At 36.4% G+C, this 24,970-nt stretch overlaps 1 protein-coding gene across 8 annotated transcripts in view; it reads left to right on the forward strand.

The window, feature by feature from the left end:
- DMD (dystrophin) overlaps positions 1-24,970 on the forward strand; it is a 1,159,435-nt gene that overhangs the window by 1,028,378 nt on the left and 106,087 nt on the right. For all 8 annotated transcript variants that reach the window (XM_039714180.1, XM_039714179.1, XM_039714182.1 and 5 more), the window contains 2 exons: positions 3,334-3,412; positions 14,731-14,791. In XM_039714180.1, coding sequence (XP_039570114.1) covers positions 3,334-3,412; positions 14,731-14,791 — 140 coding nt within the window. The remainder of the gene's footprint in view (positions 1-3,333; positions 3,413-14,730; positions 14,792-24,970) is intronic.

Below are 24,970 nucleotides of genomic sequence, written 5' to 3' on the forward strand. Positions count from 1 at the left end.
TATGCCAGTGAGAATTTCTTTTAAGAATCATGAAACATCTATGAAGATTTGCATAGATAGAATCTCCTTTTTCAGATTGTTGGTGTATAAGTCCCTAAGTCAAATCCAAATCTGATTTTATTAGATCAGAGACCCATTTTTCTGTAAGTTTAAGCAAGGATTGTTTAGGTGGGTATTTTTTGTACATCATTATCTGAGTTATTGTGGGTTCAAATTTTGTTATTTTACCATTTATGTGTTCGTTTTGATAAAATTAATAGAAACTGACTGCAATAATGTTCCTTGCTCTACTACCAAAAGTGAGTTCATCTTTTACTGTCTTTTACCTAAAAGGTAGTATGCCAATACATCAGCAAATGGTCTTTCCTGGGAGCCAAGCGGAATAAGGCTTTGTATTCTCAGGTGATATTTCCTGGAGAATTCTCAAGATTTCTCACTGTTTTCTTCTTCCCAGTATTGACAAAATCTACCTCTAGAAAGAGGTATTTCCTGGCTCACATCCAAAGCAGTTCAGTTGGAAAGTTAACCTCGAAGTGTGTAAGGTATTTTATTTTGCTGATGTACATATACAACTAAAAATCTTCAGGTTAATAATTTTGTGAAGTTTAAAGGTTACCTGGATATTTTGAAGGGATTGGAATTCTCACTTTTAGCACACATATAGAAGTTGTATAGGCTGTGTGCTGGCAGAGGTCATGTGTACTAAAGGGTTCCCACGCTCTTTGCTGATCACTATTTGGCTGTTGAAATTTTCCTATATGAAACACTGCTCCCCACTGTGTGTTTGTAAAGTTCTCATTCTCTTTAGGGATTCTTCGTGCCGGCAAAAATTCTTTCCATCCTTGCTAACTTAATGAAAAGTATGTACTAATATAAAGGAAGAGCCATATATTTCTTTATTAACCAATATTTCCTAATGAAAATAAGTACATTATGAGGTAATTTTAAGACAATTCTAAAGAGCATATACATTTTCAATACATTTTCCCAGTGGTTTTCATTTACATGTGTTTAGGTACATTTAAGATTATCTTTCTAGTCTTCATTGAAAGGTCATTTCTTGGTTAAAAATAATAGCATATCAGTTAATTATTCTGTACTTAAGCCAATTATACTGATGACCAGAAGCAACCCCTTCATGGTTTTCTATGCACTTACAGACTTCCCCAGCTTCTATCAGTGCAGTGAAGTGGGTGTGAACTCAAGCTCAAAGTCAGTATGAAGCATTGCTTAACAGAAACATCTGTCCATGCAATTCAGTGGGAAGCCAGAAACGATGACATAGAAATTAAGGGAGCTGCAGGAAAAGCACCTGAAAAATGGTTTGAGGAAATAAAGCAAGTGGGCATTTTGCTTATAGTGTTAGTTTTAAAATTGTAAGCAAATAAATCATGTCTTGGCAGCAAATTGCTATTGCGTAGTTAAAGAAGATTTTGGGGTCTAGGGGTTATCTGACAAACACACACAATCATATCAAATAACTCATTAATTCTACCAATTTAATTTTTTTCCTTCTGAATGTATCATGCCCATATAATAGTTCCCTCCTGCCACCACCAACCAAAAAATTCCCTGAAAGTTTTAAAATGTTGGATTGCTTTTTACTTGTGCAACCTATTCATTTCCTTGTTATGTATATCACAATTTACTTGTGGAACCTATTTGTTTCCTTGTTACGTATATCACAATTAGGCCAGTTAAAATACACTTCTGTTTTGCCAGTGTTGATGGAACACTTTTTCTTACTGGCAATATTTAAGTGATCCTGCTTCCTATCAGTCACTTTACTTTTCAAAAGTAAAGTATTTTACTTTTATTATTTTCAGGAAACATTTTTTTGAAATTTACATTTCAAAATTATTCTATCATTACTTTCAAGTTGTTTTTCCTTGTTTTATCTAATGCCATTCTTAGGTCTAACTTAATTACATCCTTCTAGTATATAGGTCATAGATGTCACTCATACACCAGGGAATCTTACTGTAACCACCCCCTTTTGGCCACTTGCTCAATACTCCACTTCGCTGAGATTTTCAAGGGTAAAGATAAAACCAGTCTGTAGTGGTTTGGGTTTGTTAATCTGAGATTTTACTAATTTTCAGATTTCCTAAGTAATGCGTTTGTTTCCTGTGGTGAGATAGGCTTAGGAGAAAGGTAAAGTAGGTTCAAAACTTTAAAAGGGTATAAAGAAAATTTTATTAAAAGTAACTAAAAGAAAAAAGATAGTAAGAATCAAAACAAACTTTTCCGAATACTTTTTCCCACAATTTTTTTCATTGATAATGTAAAGAAACAAAACCTAAAATTTTTAGTTAGTTTATTACCTCTAAAACAGTTTTTCTTTCATTTACTTAGGGAGAGAAGTCCCTCTTGTTAAGGTTCTGGAGATTTCTCCATAAGAAGAAAAAACAGTTTTTTGTGGGTCTTAATTTTGTCACGAATAACAGCCACCTGGGGAACTCTGTTATCATGAAGTGTCTTCTATCTTTTATAAGCTTTTCTATAAGTTTTATAAGTTTGTTGATGTGTTATATTAACTTATGGGGTATTGTTTTAAAGATGAGTTGTTTAAAGGTAAAAGTTCTTATTATCTATCTATCTATCACGTGTTATAGTTTAACATAAGAGACTTCAGGGAAGTGAGAAAAAAATTGTTATGTAACTAACAGTCTATTAAACCACTGAAAAACTGGACCTAAACTAAGTCCTAAACTATTGTCTCTGTTTTCATGCAGTACACCAACCCAACAAAACCTTAGAATATTTTCTTCAAAGGTCTGTTCTGAGGAAAGGGTTGAGGTGCTAATGTTTGAGCGATTAAAAGAGCAGCGAAATGTTTGTACCAGCTGCTCTCTTTTGGTTAACCTCATTTCAGCACTTGGTTGAAATGTAGTTTTCCTGTCCACAGTAAATGAGATTACTTTTCACATGCTGATTTATAATACTGTACTTTGAAAAGTACTTTAGAAGTAGTTTAGAAAAAATATTAACAGATGGATATTCCGACTTCAATATTGACAAGCAGCAGTCATACTATTTTCAGGTACATAATGTCAGGCCAATTTGCTGTACCTTTATTTATCAGCCTGTTCATTTTTAGCTTCTTCTAGCAGCAGGTAAGATGGGGACAACAGAAAAAATCCCTTTTTTTTTTTAGCTTATTTATTTCCAGTGACACATTTAATATCATCTGAAGACTCTGAAGGATAACATTTGTTGCAGGAAATTGCTTAATTTTAAACTGAATGTTCATTAATAAAAAAAATGACCTGACTATAATTGCTCTTTGTTTCTTGTCTAGAATAGAGTCATTTTTTTCTCCTCTCTTAACAGGTGGCCGTTGATGAGCGCATCAAGCAACTGCATGAAGCTCACAGGGATTTTGGCCCAACTTCCCAGCATTTTCTTACCAGTGAGTGATTTCTTATTTCCCATTCTTTTTGTGCAGTTTGCATACACATTTAATTGATAGTTTTGTAGCCATGTGCTAGTTGTTGTTACAAGTTTCTATTTTAGACTGTATTGCACTTGTTTTCTTTTTTTTTTTCCCCCTGGTGCAGAGGAGTGTTAAATAAGTTCATATTGTCCAGGTCCAGAGTAAAAGGAAAACATCGGCCATTATCAAATCTCTCCATCCTTCTGTCTCTGCAAGGCTCATCTTCATTGGTGGTTCCCTTTATGACTAGCAAATTAAAATTATGTTTAAAAGTGTTTCTGATGATTTTAACCCAGAACGATAAAAACCCCCCCAAAAACAACACAAATTTGATTTATCTATTTAAAGAAGTGTTCAGCTCTAGAAAGGGACAAAACAAGACATGCAAGAAAAAAATTTTACAGGATTTCATCACTTAGCAGAGCAGTGAGAGGATGAAAACTGGGGTGGGAAAGTTGGGAGGAGAATGGCAGCTAAGTAAACTTTATTAAACTCTACATGAAATATAATTGCCAGCAAAATTCCCACTTCACCTCCACACGCTTTCTTTTATCAAGGATGTTTTGAAGTACATTGAAAGACAACTTGAAACACCTTCAAAACTCCAAGGCAGTGACTAAAGTGAAGCTTCTTAAAGGCCATGTCTTTTCCATTGTTCTTCAATTAAGGAAAGTAAACAGTAAAGCTTTATTTAAGAGATTATATCAGCAGAACAGAACACAGTCATAGGATAATGGTCTCCTACATGCAGAGGGACAAGCTATCCAGACATCAGAAATAGATGTTACTATTATTGCACAGCTACGTTCACAGTGGGATAGAGGACAAACTTTTCTTCAGCTGATACTGCCTTGTAATTTTAATAGGTTAACTATTTTCCCACTGAAGGTCTTAATGGGAAACTGAAAATTCTCAGCAGGATGACCTGCAAAATCAGAACCAAGATTGATGTTGGGCTATATAAGATTAATGCAGGCTGATTCAACCCTGAACCTTCATTTGTCAAATGATGATCCTATGAAGAAATAAGTCATATTTTTATTATTTCTGTTTCAAACCCACTTTTCTTTAACTCTTGATCACTGGGAATACTTTTTCAGCTCAACATACATAACTCCAAATCAGACTCGTCAAGACTGAACGTGCAAGAGCTATGAATATGTGACATGAACACAATATTTAAGTTTTTCCTTGTGACCCATGGTGTATTCTTGGTGAAAGAATAAACTTGTAGGGTAAATTAAGCAAGCCTGGAAGAGACTAGAGTGACCTGCACTGCATTATCACACTGAGCAAGGTGTCTTTGTGGTGGCGTTGAATGCAGTCAGACAATTTTCCTAGGCCCATTCTGCCTTATTATTGCTAAACTAGATCAATCTAAAAGATGATCAGTGTATGATAGCACCTCTTTTAGCCCACCCACCACCAGTGAGACATTATTCTTCTTTGTAACTAATTAGAGCCAGAAAATTCTGGACATCATTCTGGACACTCCATGCCATTTAAGTATCACCATAAGAAAAGGAGTCGGGTGAAAATGTGTTGATTTTGGAAATAGTCCACCTATCACTTAGAAAAATGGGCATTTGTATTTGCTTATTTGTTCTCTCTCTCTTAGATGTGTGTGCAAATACATAATCTTACCCATGCATGCAAAAGTTAGGTATTTGAAGCTCTGAAAACCTCTGCAGAATCCTTTCCAAGTCACTGAAAACTGCCAGTACATACATCAGTCCCATCTTTCTTAAGCATCAAATTCCAATAACATCCACTATCATGTACTATCACTATGCCTAGGGAAAATACCATGCTTTGACAAGATTTTTATGCTTTTTTACTGCCTCTGCTGCATCCCTGCACGGATGGAAGCACATCTATGGGAGAGAGAGGGCTGCAGGAGAGGGTGACACAGTCCTTGCCATCCAGCACAAGTGATTTTTCTGCAGCTGTACTTTTTGGGGTGAACAAGTCAGACATAAAGGTTGCCAAACACAATCAGGCAGGTCAAATGAAGGTGAATTTAATGGCTTGTAAATTAGGTTTCTGTATGTGGTAGACAGAGTCCAAGTTGATCAGGCTGTGGCAACAGCAGTGAAAAGATTAATCGTAGCAATTTTTATGGTTTTATTTAATAAGCTCAAAACTCAGAGAGCATTTTTATCTAAGGAGCTGAGATACACATAAGATCAGTGCAAACTATAATCAGTAAGGAAAATAAGCAATCTATTGCTTATTGAATATCTAGTTTATATGCCAGTAATAATCAGTCCATCCTCCCTAGTGAGCATCAACTTTCCCTCTTCCACACATGCTTGTTCATCTTAAGGTACAAGTAATAATATCTGTTTATATTCTTATATGAAAAATTATCCTTTTATAGTTGATATAGCTTTAAGTAATTCTGCAAAGGGGCTGGTACTTCAGTCAAGGTCACATAAAATCAGTGACTGAATTACATTTCTCTCCTATCAGAAAGAAATAAATATAATCTTCTAATCATGGTAACTTTTTTCATGTGCTTGTTATTATTTCATACATAGGAATTATAGCATCATCTGTATTTTTCTGCTTGGTTGAAACTAAAGCTGCATGGGCCTATTGAAAACGTGGCACAAAAGTAATGGGGGAGTGATGCAGGGACCTCATATTTGTCATGCCCTGTGAGGCAAGAAATCAAGTGGTAGTCCCTGTTTCTAAGCACTTACAGCCTGTTCTAAGGGCTATTCATAGAGCTGTTTCTGAAAGAGATTGGAAAGAAGGTGTGAGCTAGAGAGATAAGGAGTGTAAAAGAAAAAAAAAACGTGTTCTTATTGGTGGCATTTTTAAATTAGAGAGTTTTTCTCCGTTGTCTTTTCATACAGCTCAACATTCTTTTTCCACTCCTTCATCTTTTAAATGACCAAGTGCCAGTGTTTATCAACGCTGTGGCATGGGATAATTCAGATATTCAGACATTTCCTGGTTGTAAACTAAAGAGATAGTGGCAAAGGAATGGGATCCACTTGTGTCTCTCTCCTTTAAGGCTTTGGTCTACCTCAAGCATAAAAGACTTATCAAAACTGGCCCTGACTTTTCACATGAACTTGCCTCTCTCCAGGCCTTCTACATTTTTAATGGGCTCTTTCACCCCACCTTGAGCTTCTGACCTTCATGCTTCCCCCAACTCATTCTGCTCCCCCAGTGTCCACAGAGGCAGTCCCAGCTCCAGCTCAGTTCATTCCTTGCCAAGGACACACAGCATTCACAACAATAGTTAAGATACATCTGATAAATGTACTACACGGGCAAAACTTTGTCATGAATTCGTGGAGTGAGTTTGTTGGTTTTGAAGGACTTGCTGTTTAATTAGAATTCTCTAAATCAGGGTGTAAAAACACTGCAAAAATAAGATCTTTCTATTGAAAAGAAACTTGTAAATATTTAGCAAAGTAATTACGAGAAAAATCTGTGATCCTTTCATGGATGATGGTGCTTAATTTGGGAATTATATACAGTAACTGAGGTGTGAAAAAGAATATCTACAAATTTTAAACACAATGCTAGCTCCAAAGTTTTCAGTGACTTCTCTGGAATAATTTTACTATTTTGGCTTCATCTGTATTTTTTTCTGTGATTCTGCCTCTTACAAAAATTGAGATTCATTGTCTCTTGTTGGAAGACCCACCTATGTATGTCACAATAGTTATTACTCTTTTTGAGATGCAATAAACGAGAGGTAGCATTGATGTCAGATTGTTTCTAATATCATTGGCAATGCTATTCAGCAATCACTCATACTTCTTAATGTGCATTGCTGGTGATTGTTCATTCATGTGCATTGCTGAAAAATAGGTGTTACATCTTTTAAAACCATGAGCAAACCTTGTAATTTACTGTCCAGGCCCAGTGTGAGCCATCTTTTAGTAAGTATAGCATGTCAGTGAAGTGACTGCATGAAAGAGTGCTCACGATATAACTAGCAATTACTTAAGATTATGACTGGAAGATTCCAGTGCTTTTCAAGCACAGACAACACAGACTTTCACCAACATGAAAAACCTGGGAATACAAGGAACAAAAAGAACATTTAGGTTTGTGAGGCTACAAGGCTGATATACCCATAGCCAAAATTTTGTGATTCATATTTCCCAAGCTATGAGCTTTTGCTGCCTGCATATGTCGGTACCAGTCTGTTAAATCCTCATACCTAAATATTTGCTAGGACCTGGAGATACCTAACAGGAGATACCTCACTGTGCCTTTCAGTTTTGGACTTACAAGTAACAGCAGCACTTGATTCAACACAAAATGAGGCAGCCTTAGCAGCTTTCATTCAAAAACAGAAATATGACAAATGCTGGAGCCACCGGTTTCTGTTGTAAGTGATCAGAATGCATCTGCTGCATTTTATAGCAGATAATTGTTGCTTAAAAATAAAAAATATGGTCACAGCATCGGGCTGTGTATCGTAGATCTCTCCTTCTCAGGATAAGCTCAGAGCTATTCAGGTTCAGATCTGAGTCCTTTTTCTTATTATTTCTGTGCTTTTGTGTTTTGCTTCAGTTATTTAGGCCACTCTCCTGAGAAACTGGAGATGTGGCTCTGAATTCCTTTGAGATGGGAGAGAAGTCAAGTACTCACTTCTCCCACCTTCTGTGTGAGTGCTCAGATTATTATGCAAAGCAAAGACTAGGGAAGCTCTTTCTTGCACAGGCACAGACACTTGTCTTTAAAAGGCCGAGTCCTCCTAATTGAGACATCCAAATCTAAAAATGAGAGGGCTCTATGACTCTTAGGAGACTTTACCCATCCATCTGATAGATTATTTTCCAGTGCAAGCAACTGTATCTTTCTCTCTTATTTGTCCCTGCATACAATATATTATATTGTCTTTCAGGCATACTTTTGACAAGCAAACATTGAAGACCATGTCCATTCATCCATGTCCTTTGGCAAAATGGTTTAATATTTTTAGATATTACAGGAAATGTTTTGAATAGAAAATATCACCTGGCAGTAGAATAACGATAAGTGGACACAAACAAATCAGCCCAACTCTAAGAACCCTCTGAAAGCAGAGGGATTTTATTATTGTATTTAAATGTATATTTAATTCATATATTATATACATTTAAATATGGTCATATTAGCTAGAGGAGCCTGATTGCTAGAAAACTGTTTTTCTACTTCAGTATAAATGTAAAGGAAATACATGTGCTTCTGAAAAAGGAAAATCTAGCAAAGTACCAACAAAAGTTAGCAATCTGGAGTACCTGTATCTTAATGTATGTGGGCCATTAGAAACTCTATCTATATCTCTTTGCTCTATTTAATTCAGTATTCTGCTATTAAACTAGTAGATTCTTGTATTTTTTGCCATTTTGCAGTTGTGTGACATTTAAGAAAATGAGCACTAGATGGATTTTATACTTCATAATACAAAGTGGCATTTGGAAACTTCTGGAACACTGTTCATGATTACAGGTGTGCATTATTTAGGTCTTACCATATAATGTTGACCCTAAGCTGCAGATGATAAATCTGAAGCTGGCCATAAATATTCCAGCAGGAAATGCAGGATGGAAAAGCCTCTTTTAACTCTTCTAAAATGACTCTCATAATTGACTCTGATCACATGTTGAACTTTTTCAATGACTAAAAATCTCTTCTTAGAGATTTTTAATCATTGAAGATGATTTTTTCTCTGGTTAGACGTGCTCTAAATATGGTGTATTTGGTAAATGTCTGCACATGTGCTACAACAACAGACAGTGCTGACAGTGTTCCAGGGAAGTAGTGAGAGTTTGCTTGGACTTAAGAAGGGCAGAATCCAAGCTGAGAAGGGGCTCTCTATTTCCAAAATGCCCATGAATCCATCCCCATGGGCAGCTGGGGCTTGGAAAAGAACAGACCTTGAGCTGTGTAGACCTTCCAAAAGGCAGGTTTGGATTGATGTTTCTGCCTTGCAGCTTCTCAGCTGAGTGGTTGATGTATTCTGACATCAGTTTCTCAGCTACATCAAGCAATTTTAGACTTCAGTGCTACACAACGTGGTCTGATTGTTCATCAGTTTTACCTAGAACAATAGAAAATTCACATAATTTAGAAATCAATCTAACTCTTTGTGGAAAAAAGCCTATCTTTTACAGGTATATAGTGGCATTTGTTGCAAAGGATCTGAAAGAGCTTGCAGGTTATGCAAACACTTCTGTTGTGTCACTGCCGTGCAGATACACATTTTGGAGGTGGCATCCTGCCAGCCTGCATCGTGCACTGATTATGGTGGGGAAATATTGCTTTAACATGTTCTCTAAGGAGGAAAAGCATGACCTCCTTATAGTCTCTTGAGAGCTGTATTTTCTCATTTGTAATGGTATTATCTGAAAATAATCAAAATGTAGTACTCAATGAATCTTCTTTGAAAAGTTAAGGTAGTTTACACAGATGGGAAATCCTGATTCTTGGGGAATCAGTCTTTTGCTGATGCAAAGATCATCTCATCATTTTTTTCTCCCTGCCTGCTTTTATCTGAAGTCACCAAATCCATACTTTGCTGCAGTGAAAATAATTGGCATCAAAACAAACTTTATGTGAATAAATAAACAGTTTCTTAACTCTATGTTTGTATTAAGGTATTAATGATGATAATGCTAGGTAAGAACAGTTTAAGTCACACAGGTCATTCAGGTAGACTTTCCAGGCTGAATCAGAGAATTATTATCATTAAATGTGAAATGTGAACATAATTCAGCACCATGCTGAGTTACAGACACTATGGCCACCAAACAAGATAATGGGAATGTAAACATGAGCTCACCTTTAACTACCACAATGCTGAAAGGAATATATAATAAATATATTTAATTTCTAACAAAGTGAGGAAAAAATAGTTGTCAGGATTTATGTAATAATGTATGAACACTACACAATGCCTCTTTGTGGTTTCTGTCCAAAACCCCATAGTGAAAATTAAGTCAAAAGATTTTTTTTTTTAATTAGAACTGAAAAAGTACACTCATATGGTGATTAAAAGTCTGTGCTGATTATTTAAATAAGGACCACCGAGAGTAACATTTAAATGTGGACATACCAAATTTACTCTTTGAATAGCTGAAGGAGAAATAGTTTACCATTGGTAAACATACATGTATTTTTCATTATGTTTGCAGTGATAAAGTGAAATATTTATAAGATTATTTTTTGTAGTATCAACTACTATCATCCTGTTTAATATTTCATTCAGATCCCTGCATAGATTAAAACAGTACTGAAGTTCAGAGAGCCAGCATGCCACCATTTCACTATACATTCTGTCAACAAGTAAGAATGTCAGCTTACCATCAAGAACTGTATTCACAGGCAAAACAAGTCTCACTCTTAGAACACCTACAGAAAGAAATAAAACTCAAAAATTAGGTAACCATTAACATGGATGTCAATGCAAATAAAATGTAGGGAAAATTAAACTCACTCTTAAAATGCCCTCTATTTTGTGATGGTATTTAATTTCAGTCACAACAGCATTGAAAGTAGCTGGGTGTATGGTAATGGGTTCTCACATTGTGCAAGCTTGAGCAATAAAACACTTTGGAATTACTCTCAGCAAACAGGAAATGTCTGCTTCTTGAGAGCTGTAGCACACAGGGATACTACAGCATGTATACAAAAAAAAGTCTTTGCTAGCAAGACATTTAGGTGGACTTAACCATCTACCTGTACTAGTTTTGTAATGGACAGTAAACCTGTACTGATAACCAAAGGTAAGAAACAGCCGGTCTCAGCTTCTAGGCTTCTGCCAAAAATGAAATGATTATTCTCTGTGTATAGCTGTAAAAAGTACTGCACTTTTTGTCTACACAAATTTATGCAAGGTTAGAATCATCCAGGAAACCAGAAGTGTACTATAGACAGCTTCACAGCAACCTCTTGAAGGAATACTAAATCCAATTATGCAGAATATCACAGAATTGTTTGTTATTCCTATAACACTGAGCTCTCATGAAAGCAAAAGTATTTGTTCCTCTTCTAATGGATCAAGAACACTATCATATGTAAGATTCTGTGATAATAAGTTATGACTGCAAAGCTCTTACCCAGATTAATTCAGAAGCAACAGATGAAATACATCTTCTGCAAAATATGCAGCATTCTATTCTGTCCTTTAGCTATTGAATTAAAAACAAATCTTAAAGAGGAACAACTGTAACTTGGTAGTATTCCCATTGGGAATATTAATGATTGCTTGGGAGAGAAATATGTACCAAGGTCAATTTTTAGTTAATACTGAAGGGTATTTTGTTTTCAAAAATGATAACTTAGTGTAATCTGATTTGAATTATTTCTCAGACGATGCCATTTGCCATGGGTAAGAACCCTACAATTGTCTCTGAGTAAGCATTTTAGAACTGGTTGATGGACCACATATTAGCACACATTAGGCTACAATTACTGAATGAAAGCATGTAAAGAAATCACATAGTAACTGATAGTGTAAAACGAAACAGTGATCTCTCTCTAACTCCTTGGCTTTTGTTTGCTGCCATCTAGAACGGAGAATATTGTATCTGTCATCAAAATTATATTTACAGCAGTTTTTCTTCTTACAAGTAGAAAGAATATTTAAGCATCATGATTAATAATTTTGTATGAACCTGAAAATGTGGTTAAAAGTTATTTTGAGATTTTTAACATCAAAACATTACACAATATTCTATGTTTGATATTTTTTGCATTTCTACAAAACACATAACAGATTGTATCTTTACATCCTTTGAGGCTGTAGCAGAGCACAGAAACGGAGCAGCTGCAGCTCGTGCTATCAGGAAGAGCAGCTCAATGGACAGCAGCCTTGGCCTCCACAGCTCCTGAGCCATGCAGCCCACAAACACAGAACCAAAGGGCAGTGCCTGGCCCAGGCAGGATTAGTCAATCATATATAAATTAGGTGTATATTTGAGTATTTGTATTTGAAAGTGCGTATGGTTTTTTGCTCCTGTGTTTGTGAGCCATGCAACAGCCTTCAATGGCAGTGCAGTGTGCTAGTTTTCCAAGAGATCTAACACTGTAATTAAAATTCTGTTTCTTGCACATTTTGAGAGTTACTGATTCTCATGGTTCATACCTTTGAAATTTGCTTTTCTACTTTTAAGAACATGAATCTGTGTAAGTAAGTAACAGGAAAGCAATGACAGTTTAGCTACAGATAGCTGGCTGGGAGTTGAAGACAACACCAGAACGCGCAGAGATACTGAGGTAGAATTTTCGGAACTCCTTGGCCACCAGCAATCTGAAACAAGATTATCATATTTGTGGAGACAGACTTTTCACGAGGGCGTGTAGTTATAGGACAATAGCAAACAGCCTTAAGATGAAGGAGGATAGGTTAAGATTGGGTGTTAGGAAGGAATTCTTTACTGCAAGATTGGCGAGGCACTGGAAGGCTGTCCAGTGGGATTCCCCACTGTAGATGGGGCTCTGATTAATGTGGTCTAACGGGAGGTTCTCTGCCCTTGGTGGGCAAATTGAAACTAGGTGATCTTTAGGGTCTCTTCCAACCCTAAGCATTCTATGATTGTGGCAAGGCACTGGAAGGTTGTCCAGAGAGGTTGTGGATTTCCCACTGTAGATGGAACTCTGATTAGCGTGGTCTAATAGGAGGTTCCCTGCCCTTCGTGGGCAAATTGAAACTAGATGATCTTTAGGGTCTCTTCCAACCCTAAGCAGTCTATGATTCTTCCAAACATATTCCTTCCTTTCCCTACCTTCTTAGTGTTGTCCAAAATTTATATTAAATTATTTCACCTTCTCCCCAGCCTGTATCCTGGCTCCCTCCAGCTCTTTGTCCTCCTCTTCAGACAGTCCATAATGGCACCTGTTTCTCCCATAGCTGATTTGTGCCCCTCAGTAGAATCCCTAGTCTCCCTCCAGCCCTTCTTCACAATTCATGTGCAAAAGTAGTGAGGCTTCCCTACACAGACATTTTAGAAGCACATTTCATCTCTTTCCTCAAACTCTTGTCCATACTCCAATATGTGGGCAAGAGAGAGAAACTATTCTTCATTCTACAGACTGACTTCTGTGAATCTGGTACAAAATAGATGAAATATGTATATTGGTAGTTATTATTTGTATGGATTGTGATTGGTTGATTTTGATAAAGCAGCTGGGAGTGGCATTTTTAAAAAATCTATTTTGAGTGAGCAGGGGAAAGAAATGAGAGCCAAATGGTCAAGAAGCTAATTCCTAGTTGTCCTGGTAACAGTTGCTTTCCTTTGTGAACAGCAGGGGTCACTAAAAAGAAGGTTTATACTGGGTGAAGCCAACAGGCTTTTTTTTCCTCCATTATATTACTTTTCATGTTTTCTGTTTTAATCATTATATTAAAGAAAGAAAATTCTTGGTTCTAATTTTTTTGACAAAGAAGAGACTCCTAATAAAAAAAAAAAATCTCCCTGATTATGGCCTATACTATAAATTATCTCTGCCTCTAATAAAAAAATAATTTATAAATCTTTTGTCAAATGACTTTTATAGAAATCTCTTTTACAAAATTTTTTCATTGTGTTGTAAGCTGATGTTGACATATAACACCATTATAGCCAAAAGTCAGCAAAGTTTTTCCTCTCTATTTGTTGTGATCATACTGTCATTTTTTCCATTATTTGCTGTTATTGGAAGACAGTAATACATGTGGAGAAATAAGAATAAAAATGTCCACCATTTAAAGCATGTCAGCAAGGGAATAACAACAAACAAAATATTTAGATGGTCTCTCAGTGTAATTTCACTCAACATAAAATGTAAACAAGTGTATAATTTTGTCCTTAGAAGGATGGGAAGTGCTGAGCACACACAAGGAAAGAAATAGAAGAAAACCCAGTCAAACCCCTCAGCAGGAAGAATCCCACAAGAGAACACATCAGAATGATATGTTGCTTGCTCTGCTTCGTATCTGTTCTGCGAGCTTAGCTTTCAAGGAGTTTTTGTATTTATCTTTGCAGCTGAGTGAGTTCAATTTCTCTCAGATTAGGACAGAAGTTTCAGAACAGCAGGTTAATCCTTCCTGCCTTCACGGGCAACTGAGCAAACAGACCTGTACCAACGTGGCCGAGGGAAAAATTGTAATTCTGGAGATTAACATTGTCTTTCCTGTTTGACCTCCACGTTTCTCTCCTAGGTACGTTTATATGTATGAATGTATGTATGCAGTTATTTATTTATTTATTTGTTTGTTTGTTGTTAACAGCTTCTGTCCAGTATGTATGAATGTATGTGTGCAGTTATTTATTTATTTGTTTGTTTTTTGTTGTTAACAGCTTCTGTCCAAGGCCCCTGGGAGAGGGCAATCTCACCAAACAAAGTGCCGTATTATATCAAGTGAGTATAAATAGTAATTCCTTCCAGCTATTTTCATTTCTTATTTAAGAGGAGGGTTAGTAATTTTCTTAAATGATTGTGAACTGCTCCTATAGTATCTAAATGGGAAGGACAAAAAGGAACAAAACCTGCAATACATTTCACAGAAGTGTGTTAGTTATCTAAAAACACAGTAGGATGCCCTGATTTGTAAGTTGTTTGGGTTTATGCTGCTATAAATCTCCTGCAAATGAAGGAAAGCTTCGAGGTGCCTGGATTATAATTTAAATTGTGCTGTTGCCCTCTGTGTGTGTATGGCAGGTTTTGCAAAACCAAACAAACACCCAACATTCTGAATTGCAGTTGTAAATGTGATAAGCTAGGGGTTAAAAACCCTATAATTTTAAATTGTTTATAATAATTTAATCAATTAATAATTTTAATAATTTATAATGGTTTCAAATGCACATACTCAGTACTATGAATTCCTTTAGGGATACTACTTGGTAAAGTCCATAGCTGAGGAATTACAAGGGGCAACTAGTCCCTAAAGCCTAATCTTTTTGAGTTTAGCTCCCAAATTAAGCTAGTTTGCTTTAAAAGATGTGTCTGCACAAAAAATTAGAAGAACATTTTAAAAAAATGCAATTTGGAAATACCTGCTTCTTATGCCCTAAACAAAGCCACCACAAAACAACCAAAAAAAGATGGTTTAATACATTTTTTTCTTCTGAGTTCTTTACCTGTAACATGTGCTTTGAGCTACTTATCCTACTTCTGATGGAAACAGGTGATGCAATACCAGCTATAAACACTGTAGTGCAAGTAACAAAGACATGGGTATTGTTTAATACACTTACTTCCATGGTTCCTCTTTATACTTCCTAAACACTTTGCAAGCTCAACTACTGTCACTGAAGCCATGTGGTTACAGAAGGCTCTTGCAGTGGCACTTCAGCTGCAACTTTCACAACAGGGTGAACTTCCAGAGCAGCCTTAGAACAAGTATTTGAGTTATGCATGAAAGAGACTCTGTAGTGCAGTACAGAGGTTCAGTTATACCTGGCTAAGCTGGTTTACTGTTGCATTAATCTTGTAAGTTTTCTGATGTTTGCATTTGGCTATGAATAATGGAACAGTCACAAAGAAACTGGAAAGCTTTATTAAGAAGGAGGAGCAGTCTACCAGAGACAGGCTGGAAAGAAACTCAATGCTCTGGCATGTAAGACTCAGTTTATGGCACTAAAAAGAAGGTGAAGATCCTCTTTTTCTCTTTCACATGGCATGACTTGCCATTATGGGGAGGGGAGACTGGCAATTTTTAAAGTAGGCACAGAATGCACTTCATATTGTGCTCGGCACCTCTGTCTGTGCCACTCACACCCAGCAGCCAGGGGTAACTGGCTAAAATGGTCAATACTGGTTCTGCTTACTCCTTCCTACTTTTTAGTCTTCTGTTCTAGGCCATTTATAAATTCAAAGCAATATTTATTTTGTTCACTTTGAAAACTGTTTTAATAGCCATAAACAGTTGTAGCATTATGCTGTGGATACTGATTTAGGATCCTGCCAACTGCACTAGTTTGTCACAAATGAGTGATTCAGATTGCCTGAAGAATCACTGTCAGAGATATTAACAAACGTGGGTTTAATATGAATTTATAAAAGTGCATCTTAGTAAAGTTCAACAGCAAGGTTCACTCTATTAGTTACTACATTACACAAAGGAAAATCAAGTTCAAATCTATTTCAAATGATTTACACATTGACCAGAGCCAAAGGGTAAGGTAGACCCTCCAATAGGTCATGAGTTTCAGAGCAGACCCTGTTGCTTTCTAAAGTCCTGATGGAGCTTAGCTGAGGCTAGGTCCAGACTTAGTCTCAGACTTGGACAATGGCATATATCTAAAGGAATTAACTACATGGATTTCATTAATATTTGTTCAGCATGCTACCAGCCACTTACCAAGGATCCATAAGTAAGGGGACTCTCTGCCTTGGGTAAGAAAGGATTTCTTAGTCTGAGATTTCTTAGTCTCAGATAAGGAATCTCAGTCCTTGAGAAGAGTCACATCTCCATGGGAAAGTCACTGCTGTGTAGTCCAGTTGCAGTTTAGATAATTTGAATTGGACTCATCCAAAGACTGGTTGTTTGTAGAAAGGTCTCTGCCTCAAGGAATGACCTTGAGAGCTGTCCCAGGCAAGGGGAGGTCAGCCACGCTGCCCAGCAGGGAGAGCTCCCTGAGGCTGTCAAAGCCATGGGATAAAGTAGTTGGCTTGTAGTCAGCTTTAATACAGGAGGAAGGGTATGTGTGAACCTCCTTGTACCCACAGCCTTCTTTGTTCTTTGATAAAAGACCCTTGGAAAAGCCACCTGCTATGCATGCATGACTCACACAATCCGTGTTCCAAGCTCATGTGCATCAATGCTCTCTGGGTCACTCTGCCCCTTTGGGAGTTTCTAGAGGAGTTCTTGGCCTGGATACAGCTCAAGTCTTTACTTGCTTTGGAGCCTGTACCAAATTACTGATAGTTTGGTTAAGGGGTCAAGTACATTTGTCATACATTACTAGTTTAATTAAAGTTTTAATTTAGCCACATCTTTTAAGAAAAACTTGCTGTCCTTGAGATATAAAACAAAGCGGTCAAGTTTTAATGCATCTTACTGAGCTGATATATCTATTGCCTTCTCTAGATATCCTCAGTCATTTCATTCTCATCACTCATATTTACAAACAACAAAATTGTTTTCTGTACCTTTTCGGCTTTTAAAATAAATACATTCTTTTTTTTTTGTCTTTGAGGCATTTATTTTCTATTAGTTGTTAATTCCCTAAAAGAACTTCATGAAGGCTAAGATATAGGTAGCATTCTCTTCATGTTTACGTAATTTTCTTTCTGTGATCAATGTAGAATATTGGTGTTAGCCCTCTTCATCAACCAGATTTGCTACACATTTTACTGGTTTTCATTGTATCTGTTTTTCCCTTGATGCTTAAGTGTTTTATCTCATCACTTTCCCATTTGTGATGATATTGCACTCAATAATCTGTAAATCAGGTAGTACTTCATGCTAAGTCTTTAGCACCAATGTTTATTTATGGTTAGGTATCTTCAAGACCAGTGATTTTCCTGGTTAAAATTTCATTTGTATACAGTTGATTAATCTGTAGCAACTAGTTGCTTCTAAAGCTTCAATAATTCCCTCTTGAGCTTATTCACACCAGTTGGTTTGCGGGTTTTTAATTTCAAATTGTATTTGGATAGGCAACCTTGCCATGGACAATATAATTATTAACAGTGTACAACCTGCTTCAGCTGTTCCTGGTGTCTGGCATTGGATGCTTTCTTGGCCTAATGTCAGCCTCATGAAAATTGCCTTTCAACGGCCTTGCATCAGCTGCTGCATTTCCCTCCACACTTTTATGTACTTCCCTCCTTATGGAGATGACAAGCTAGACCACAACTTCAGCCCCAGCTTTCTCTTCCCCAGCAAACTGAGGGAATCTAGTTTTTGTGTTCCAGGACAGCAGAAGTATCCCAAGCTGCAGGTGGACATAGCTGCCAGGGCACTGAGCACTTGCTCAGACGGTGAGGTGCTACTGAGTTAAAAAACCCTCTGCTTTGCCTCTGAGGTAAAACATGTAAAATTGCTTGAAAACACACTCTATCCAACCCTTTTTGTTTTGATCTTTTTTGTCCTTGATATATTTCTTGTGTCTAGTACAGAGCGTAAAAGTTTCATTAGATTACAGAAGGAGAGGACTATAAAAATATCATTTTCAGTTTAATCAGTCCTGTTTTTTTGAAGACCTTGATCCTGCTTTTACTGCAGTGCATCCTAGAAAATGGAAAGGAAGAAGCAGGCACAGGCATGTCTGTACTCTTTATTAATGTTTTAGGTATTCATTAAAATTTCTAAATTTAAGTTTTTAGAAGACAAAACAGGCAATTACCCTACATTAGAAATCTGAAAAGCAAATGGAAGAAATGCACACCCCAAAGACTACTGAATATGTGTCTAAAGATTAAAAAAACATTCTCAAATTCTAAAAAAGGCAGACAATAAATGTAGGGAGGCTGCGGATTTTTACACTGTAATTCAGGTTAGATCACATTTTAGCAAAGCTCACCCCCTGATGAAAGGGATCTCACGTGTGCATGCATGCACTTGCATATTCTTATCTTCCAATCAAACAGAGAGAAGAGCTGCTCCAAAGCAGTGACAGGTAACAAAATCAAGTGTCTGCTTTCCATTTTGCAGCACCAGAAGTATTTGGTCATGCTGAAGGACCCAATCCCTCTGCAGTGTCTGTCCTCCCAGGGCACAAGGGGACATTAAGCAGTTCTGCTCTGAACCATGCTTGCATCTCTCTCGTCTCATCCTCTGCTCTGCAAACTTGTCCATTACTCAGTGTTAGGAGATCTCTGTTGCCTCGGATTAAAGAGGAGGAGTGGGATTGAAGTCTGCAACATATTTTCTCTCTAAAAAATTATTCAGTAGTCCTGCCATCGTAAATGTGTCAAAATCTAGTAGGTGTGCCTTCTATATTTGTACTAATCTTTGACATTATTCTTCCTCCATGTATCTAGCTTGCCAGTTAATAGTGTCTGTCTTCTTACCCTCTTGCTGTGCCCATTCTTTTGAAGGATTTAAAATGCTTCTGCAGAAATACAGTAGTCTTTCATCTCAGTGCTTCCCACAAAGGAAACCTTCCAAGTTATTTCCCAGCCAAGCTTATTTTCTTATACAGATTATAGCAGTTCACTGAACTTTGTCCTGCTGAGGACAAAGCTGGATTCTCAGGAGCTTTGACTCCTTGAGAAGATCCATGTGAGTCTCTCTATAAATTAGCTATGCAGTGAGCTAACTCCAAGGACAAGGCGTTTCCACTTGCTCACTCTCTTCCACATTGTAGTTTCCTATGAGAATATTTGATTTGCATTTAATGTATCAGCTTGTGACATACATTTTTTGCTACTTTTAGATCCTTCATTCTTTTCCTATGTCACACTGGAGATCTAGCAGGCCAGTTTCTATAAACATACTTCTTTGTTGTCTTATTTTTTAATCTCCCTTTCTATTGTTGTTTAACCATGCAGAATTTCAACACAGAAAAAAAAAGCTTAGACCCCCGAGTTTTCATTGTAAAAGCAAACAGATTAAAGTCATGATTCTTTTACTTTTGTTCAACTTAGAGACAGGATAAATTAATGTATCTGAATTAAATTCTCCTAAGATAAAACGTGAAGAGATTCTGTTCTGAGAAAAGCACTTGGGTTAATTGTTTCTTCTGCAGAATGTAGATAAGTACAAGGCACAAAAGGAAGTAGGAAATATCTGTCAGATGGAGCAGAGAGAGACATGGAGAACCATAAATAAATAATGTATGATTATGTATATGTAGTGAGCGAAGCTGTGAGCAAGCTATAAAAAACATGTGTATGGCTAACAGTTAACCTATCTACCTAATACAAAAAAAAGTATTATTTTTGCATCTTAAAAGCATAGTTATTATGGGTTTTTCCTGTCTTTCAATTCTGAATTCTACCTAGCAAAATTTAAACTATTGTGAAGGAAAGAAAAAGTACAATACTTTTCAGTTTGCCTTTATGTGATGTAAATTCTCATGCTGTCTGGCATAAAAACCTAAATGATATTTCTTAGAGGTTTGTCCAAGTGCAGAGATTTTCTTTATGATTTGTAGGGTTGTGAAGCCTTGGTTTCAAAACTTGTCACTAAAATTTAAACTCAGAGTGTAAATAAATGAGAAATCTTGAGCCTTTAACTACCTTTATAATGAAAGCAGAGGTTATAAACAGATGTGTTCCTGCTGACTGAGCGAGAGCACTCAGAGAAGATACCGTGGGTCTGCTCCTCATTACCATCTGTCAGCTGGGAGTTACTGCCCTCACGTGAGAAGCAACTGGAGGGGATTTAATTTGTTTTTAAATGAATTATAAGTACTCAGCAGCAATTTTAGTGCATCCTAGCTGGTGTGGGAGCTGAGGGCAGGGCTGTAGCCTCTGGTTTGGGGCAGTGAGTGAGGGAAACCATGTGCTTTCCCTCCATAAACATAGTGCCTGTTGTGGAAGGTGGAGAGCAGCTTCCTTGGGTTCCTGCACAACACCTGGTCCTCTAGATGGAATACTGCTCTTGGTTAAGTGGAGAGTAAAGCTCTTTAGCTTTGTTTTCAAATTCATTCAGTGCAAATGCTCATGAAGAGTATGTAGTGTTAAGCATTACAGAGGGGTTAAACAATGCAAGGATAATTTTTGTGCAGGTTAAATCTTAAAATGTATTATGCAGGTAATGAACTGGGTAAGAATTTTGGATGGAATCTTTCTTATTTTCCTAATTAAAGGGAACATATCAACATTTAAAATCTATTAAATCCAACTAGTCATTGCTTTCCAGCTCTGGGACTAGAAGATTAATATATGAACTGTTTTTATAGGCAGTAGTGTGAAAAAGTAAACTTTTGGTACTGTGTAAGGAGTTAATGTATTTATAATGTAGTAGAATATAATTACATAACCTTAAATATGTTACTTTTATTGTAGCTGAAGTTGTTACATTTATTGTAAGCTGAATGTGACTTTTGCTTGAATTTTACTTCATTTATATTAGCTTCATTTTACTCCAGTTGTTAAATGTAGCCTGGCTACACTTAACAACTGAAGTAAATGAATGAAAAATTACATAGCCAATATAAGCTTTACAAAGTTGAGTGACATCTATACAATATGGTCCTATTTTATAGAGTATATGCCAAATCATCCATTAAAAAGTAGATTTTACAGCTGCTCCTGATAGCTAAAATGTATTGCTATCTACTCAAAGCCCATCTTTTAAACAGTGTGCTTAATAAGCAGGATTCTAAAATAGGAATTATGTTTGATTTCCACTGGAATGCTTTGAACTTGAAAAGATTAGACACATTAATGAAAAAAATAGAAAGATTTGCCTGTCAGAATTTTCCTTTTTTTTAAAGATCAATTATGTACTTAATTTAGATGACAGACAAAGAGGAGACGACTTCTGACAACTGTCCAATGTAATATTCAAGGAAATGGGGAACAATATCTCACATTCCTTATATATTCCTGTTACATCAAGAAGTCTCATACTTTTTTTTTTTTCTCTAAAGACTGACAGCTTCTCCAAAGCAGTGCTTGTCACATCCATTGCCTGCATCGCCCTTGGTCCAGTGTCCCCTCTAAGGCAGCCAAATAAGACAATTTCTCCATTTCACATAAGAAAAACTCCATCCATATAATAAGGGAGTCAGCATTAAACTGATCCCACTTCACCTTTTTTTGTCTTCTTTGTGATCTCATCAGTCTAAAATATGGCAGGAGTGTAATTTCTAATTGTGCTTTAAGAAAGGTCTCAATACCAGTGAGGAAGCAGTGGGTATGGCAGGTATGATTTACATTTCCAGCTCCGTTTGCTGTGGATGCACAGCTTTGGTAGACTGAGGAACGTTCTCATGTTGGCATCTGAGGCCATGCAACAACCCAGGGCACTGTAAGAGTGCAATAATTGGCCACTCCAGCTGGGCTCTTTCTGTTTCCCTAAGTGGCCTGTCTGTCAGGGCAAAGTCAGGTGTTTTCCTGGGTTCTTTTGCAGAATTAATTCATGGATCCTGCTGGACTGCTCTTGAATCTATTCTTTCTCTGATCTTCTAAGATACCAGCTCTCCTGCTGATTGCAATAAGTTTGTATTTTTCAGAATATTCTCCACCTGTCTTTACAAACACTTCTTGCCATGAGAGATTTGTTTAGTCTTTACTTACTGAATCATGATTATGGATTATTTGGCCCATTTTGCTCCTACTGGAATGCCTTTCAATTATTTTCTTTTCTTCTTGTCAAGTAATAGCTGAAACCAGTTCTGTGTTGTGCATCAGTCCTGTGATATCCTTGTCTTCAGACCTTAAATCTTGAGAACTAATTTGTGTATATACTACACTTAGGAGCTACAGATTCTAAGGGACACATAAAATGATTTAACTGAGAACTGTATAAATGTCAATAAGGTTGCAGTTAGACTTAAGGAAATATTCTAATGAATAGGTTAAGAATGACCAAATAATCTATATTCATTTTACTTATTTGTCATTTTCTGTTTCAAAAGTTGAATTGTATGAGATAAATTATAGTTTCAAATATGATCTTTAGGTTTGGCAGCCTCCTGGATGCTACTTATTTGGTTTGAATTTCAAATATTCATCAGATAAACATTTATATTACGAAATCTCTGGCTAGATAATTTAAGAAAAACAAACCATAAAAAATTGCATCTCATCTCTGAATGTATTGCTTTTCTCACAAGTAATTTTTGTAACACTAGCATTCATGGCATTGCATTTTCCATGGCAGCTGAGCTCAGAAAATAAGATTATGGCACAACACAAGCAGCACCCTTTATATAAGAAGCCTAGCAGGGTCACTGAGTGCTGTCTACAACCTACAGAGTAGAATTGTGAGTAGAGGTCAAACTTTGCTCCTTATCACCTACCCACTCTGTGTGTCAAGGTCCTCCCTCCTCTTTTTCAGCAGGACCAAAATTTGTTAGCATAAATGCCATATGTAGGTGTTAGTTTGGGAGCTTGAGGGGGGCACAAACTCAGTACAGCAATAACTGACTAAGAATTAAGGTTGTTGTAAATGTCTGCAAAGTTATTGGTATGAGTTTTATTTTTCACTTATGTACTTCACACTTTAAAATATGAACTTATGCACTATTATGTTAATGAAATTTAATGGTCAATTGAGTTGTGGGGTTTAATGTTAAATATTTTATGCAGTTGGTAAAGGTTTTTAAAGAAATCTAAATATTTAAAACCATGATAATACAGTCTCATTCAGGTATTTTATATTTACCTAGATGTCTGCTAGAAAAGTTTCTATTATTTCAATGTTTAAGTATTAGATATCTGGCTGGTAAATAACCCAGATTGCCTTTTGAATTTTAATGTGTACTTGTCTCCTAGTTTTCTTTATCAATATATTTTTTCTATTCACTACTGCAGAGCTAATACAGGAGTAGAGGGGCAAAGATACATTTTTATGTGCTTCATTTTTCAACAAATTCAACTTAATTTTTTTCTTAAAAGCTGCATTATTGAAGAAAATGTAAAACCTTTCATGCTTGAGGGCTATGACACCCTGCATGAAGCATACTAAGAAAATTTGTAGAAAAAAATGTTACAGGCATGGAATTAAAATGTAAAGAGTAGCTAGAAATTTAGTTTGGCATGGGAATAGATAACTTCATACAAACACCTCAACCTATATAAGCAACATGGAGCACCATGATAAGATTTTAATCATAACCCAAAGCTTTTCTAGTTGAGACATGGGGGTTATACTTTGTTAATTATTAAGAGACACTTCTGCAGGAGAAGCTTGGTTGTAGACATCCCAAGGAGATGTTTGCTAAAGGGTATATGGTCATACAAAGGTATTGACCTGAAAATGTGTAATAAAGAAATATGAAGAAGATAAATAAAAAGAAATTAAATTTCAATTGAATAAAAATACTGAAATACTAAAGAAACTGAAATAGTAAAATAATTTTTGTTTCCAAGCACTATTTTCCAGTCCACCATTTGCCATCCTGGAGGTTCTATTAGCAAAGGGATACACAATTTAACATTGTAAAGAATGTGACAAAAAGTGAACAGCTCCTGCTGCATGCTGAAACACAGAAAAACTGCGCCCTCGTTAGAAAATCAGAAGCTGCATACGTCCTCCCAGATCAGTGATTTTTATCTACTGTTTCATCTTCAATTTAAGTCTGCTTAATTGCTTTTAACTTTAGGACTTCATCAATGGCAATGCTCTTAGGTAACCTTACCTGTGCACCCTTTTTTGAAAACATAGAAAAAAAGTGAAAGGAATTGCAAATATGACTTGATGCAACAACAGCAGCTGCAGTAAACAGGATACAAACATAAAGACTGGATATGTCCCTAAGGAAACCAGTGTGTAATTTAGTTTCAGATCATATAAACACAGAGAGAACAATATGAAACAAACTCATAGGTGAATATTCCCTCAATGAAGGGTTCACTTGAAGGTTTAAAATGCAAATTTTATAGGAATCCTAATGTTAAAAAATACATTATGTGCACATATATGCATTTTGTTACTCCTGGGATTCCCTCTGCTCAAATAGTTAAGGAACAATT

This window comes from Passer montanus, unplaced genomic scaffold (genome assembly GCF_014805655.1).
Source record: "Passer montanus isolate IOZ18808 unplaced genomic scaffold, ASM1480565v1 scaffold3, whole genome shotgun sequence".
In the NCBI taxonomy this organism is placed as follows: Eukaryota; Metazoa; Chordata; class Aves; order Passeriformes; family Passeridae; genus Passer; species Passer montanus.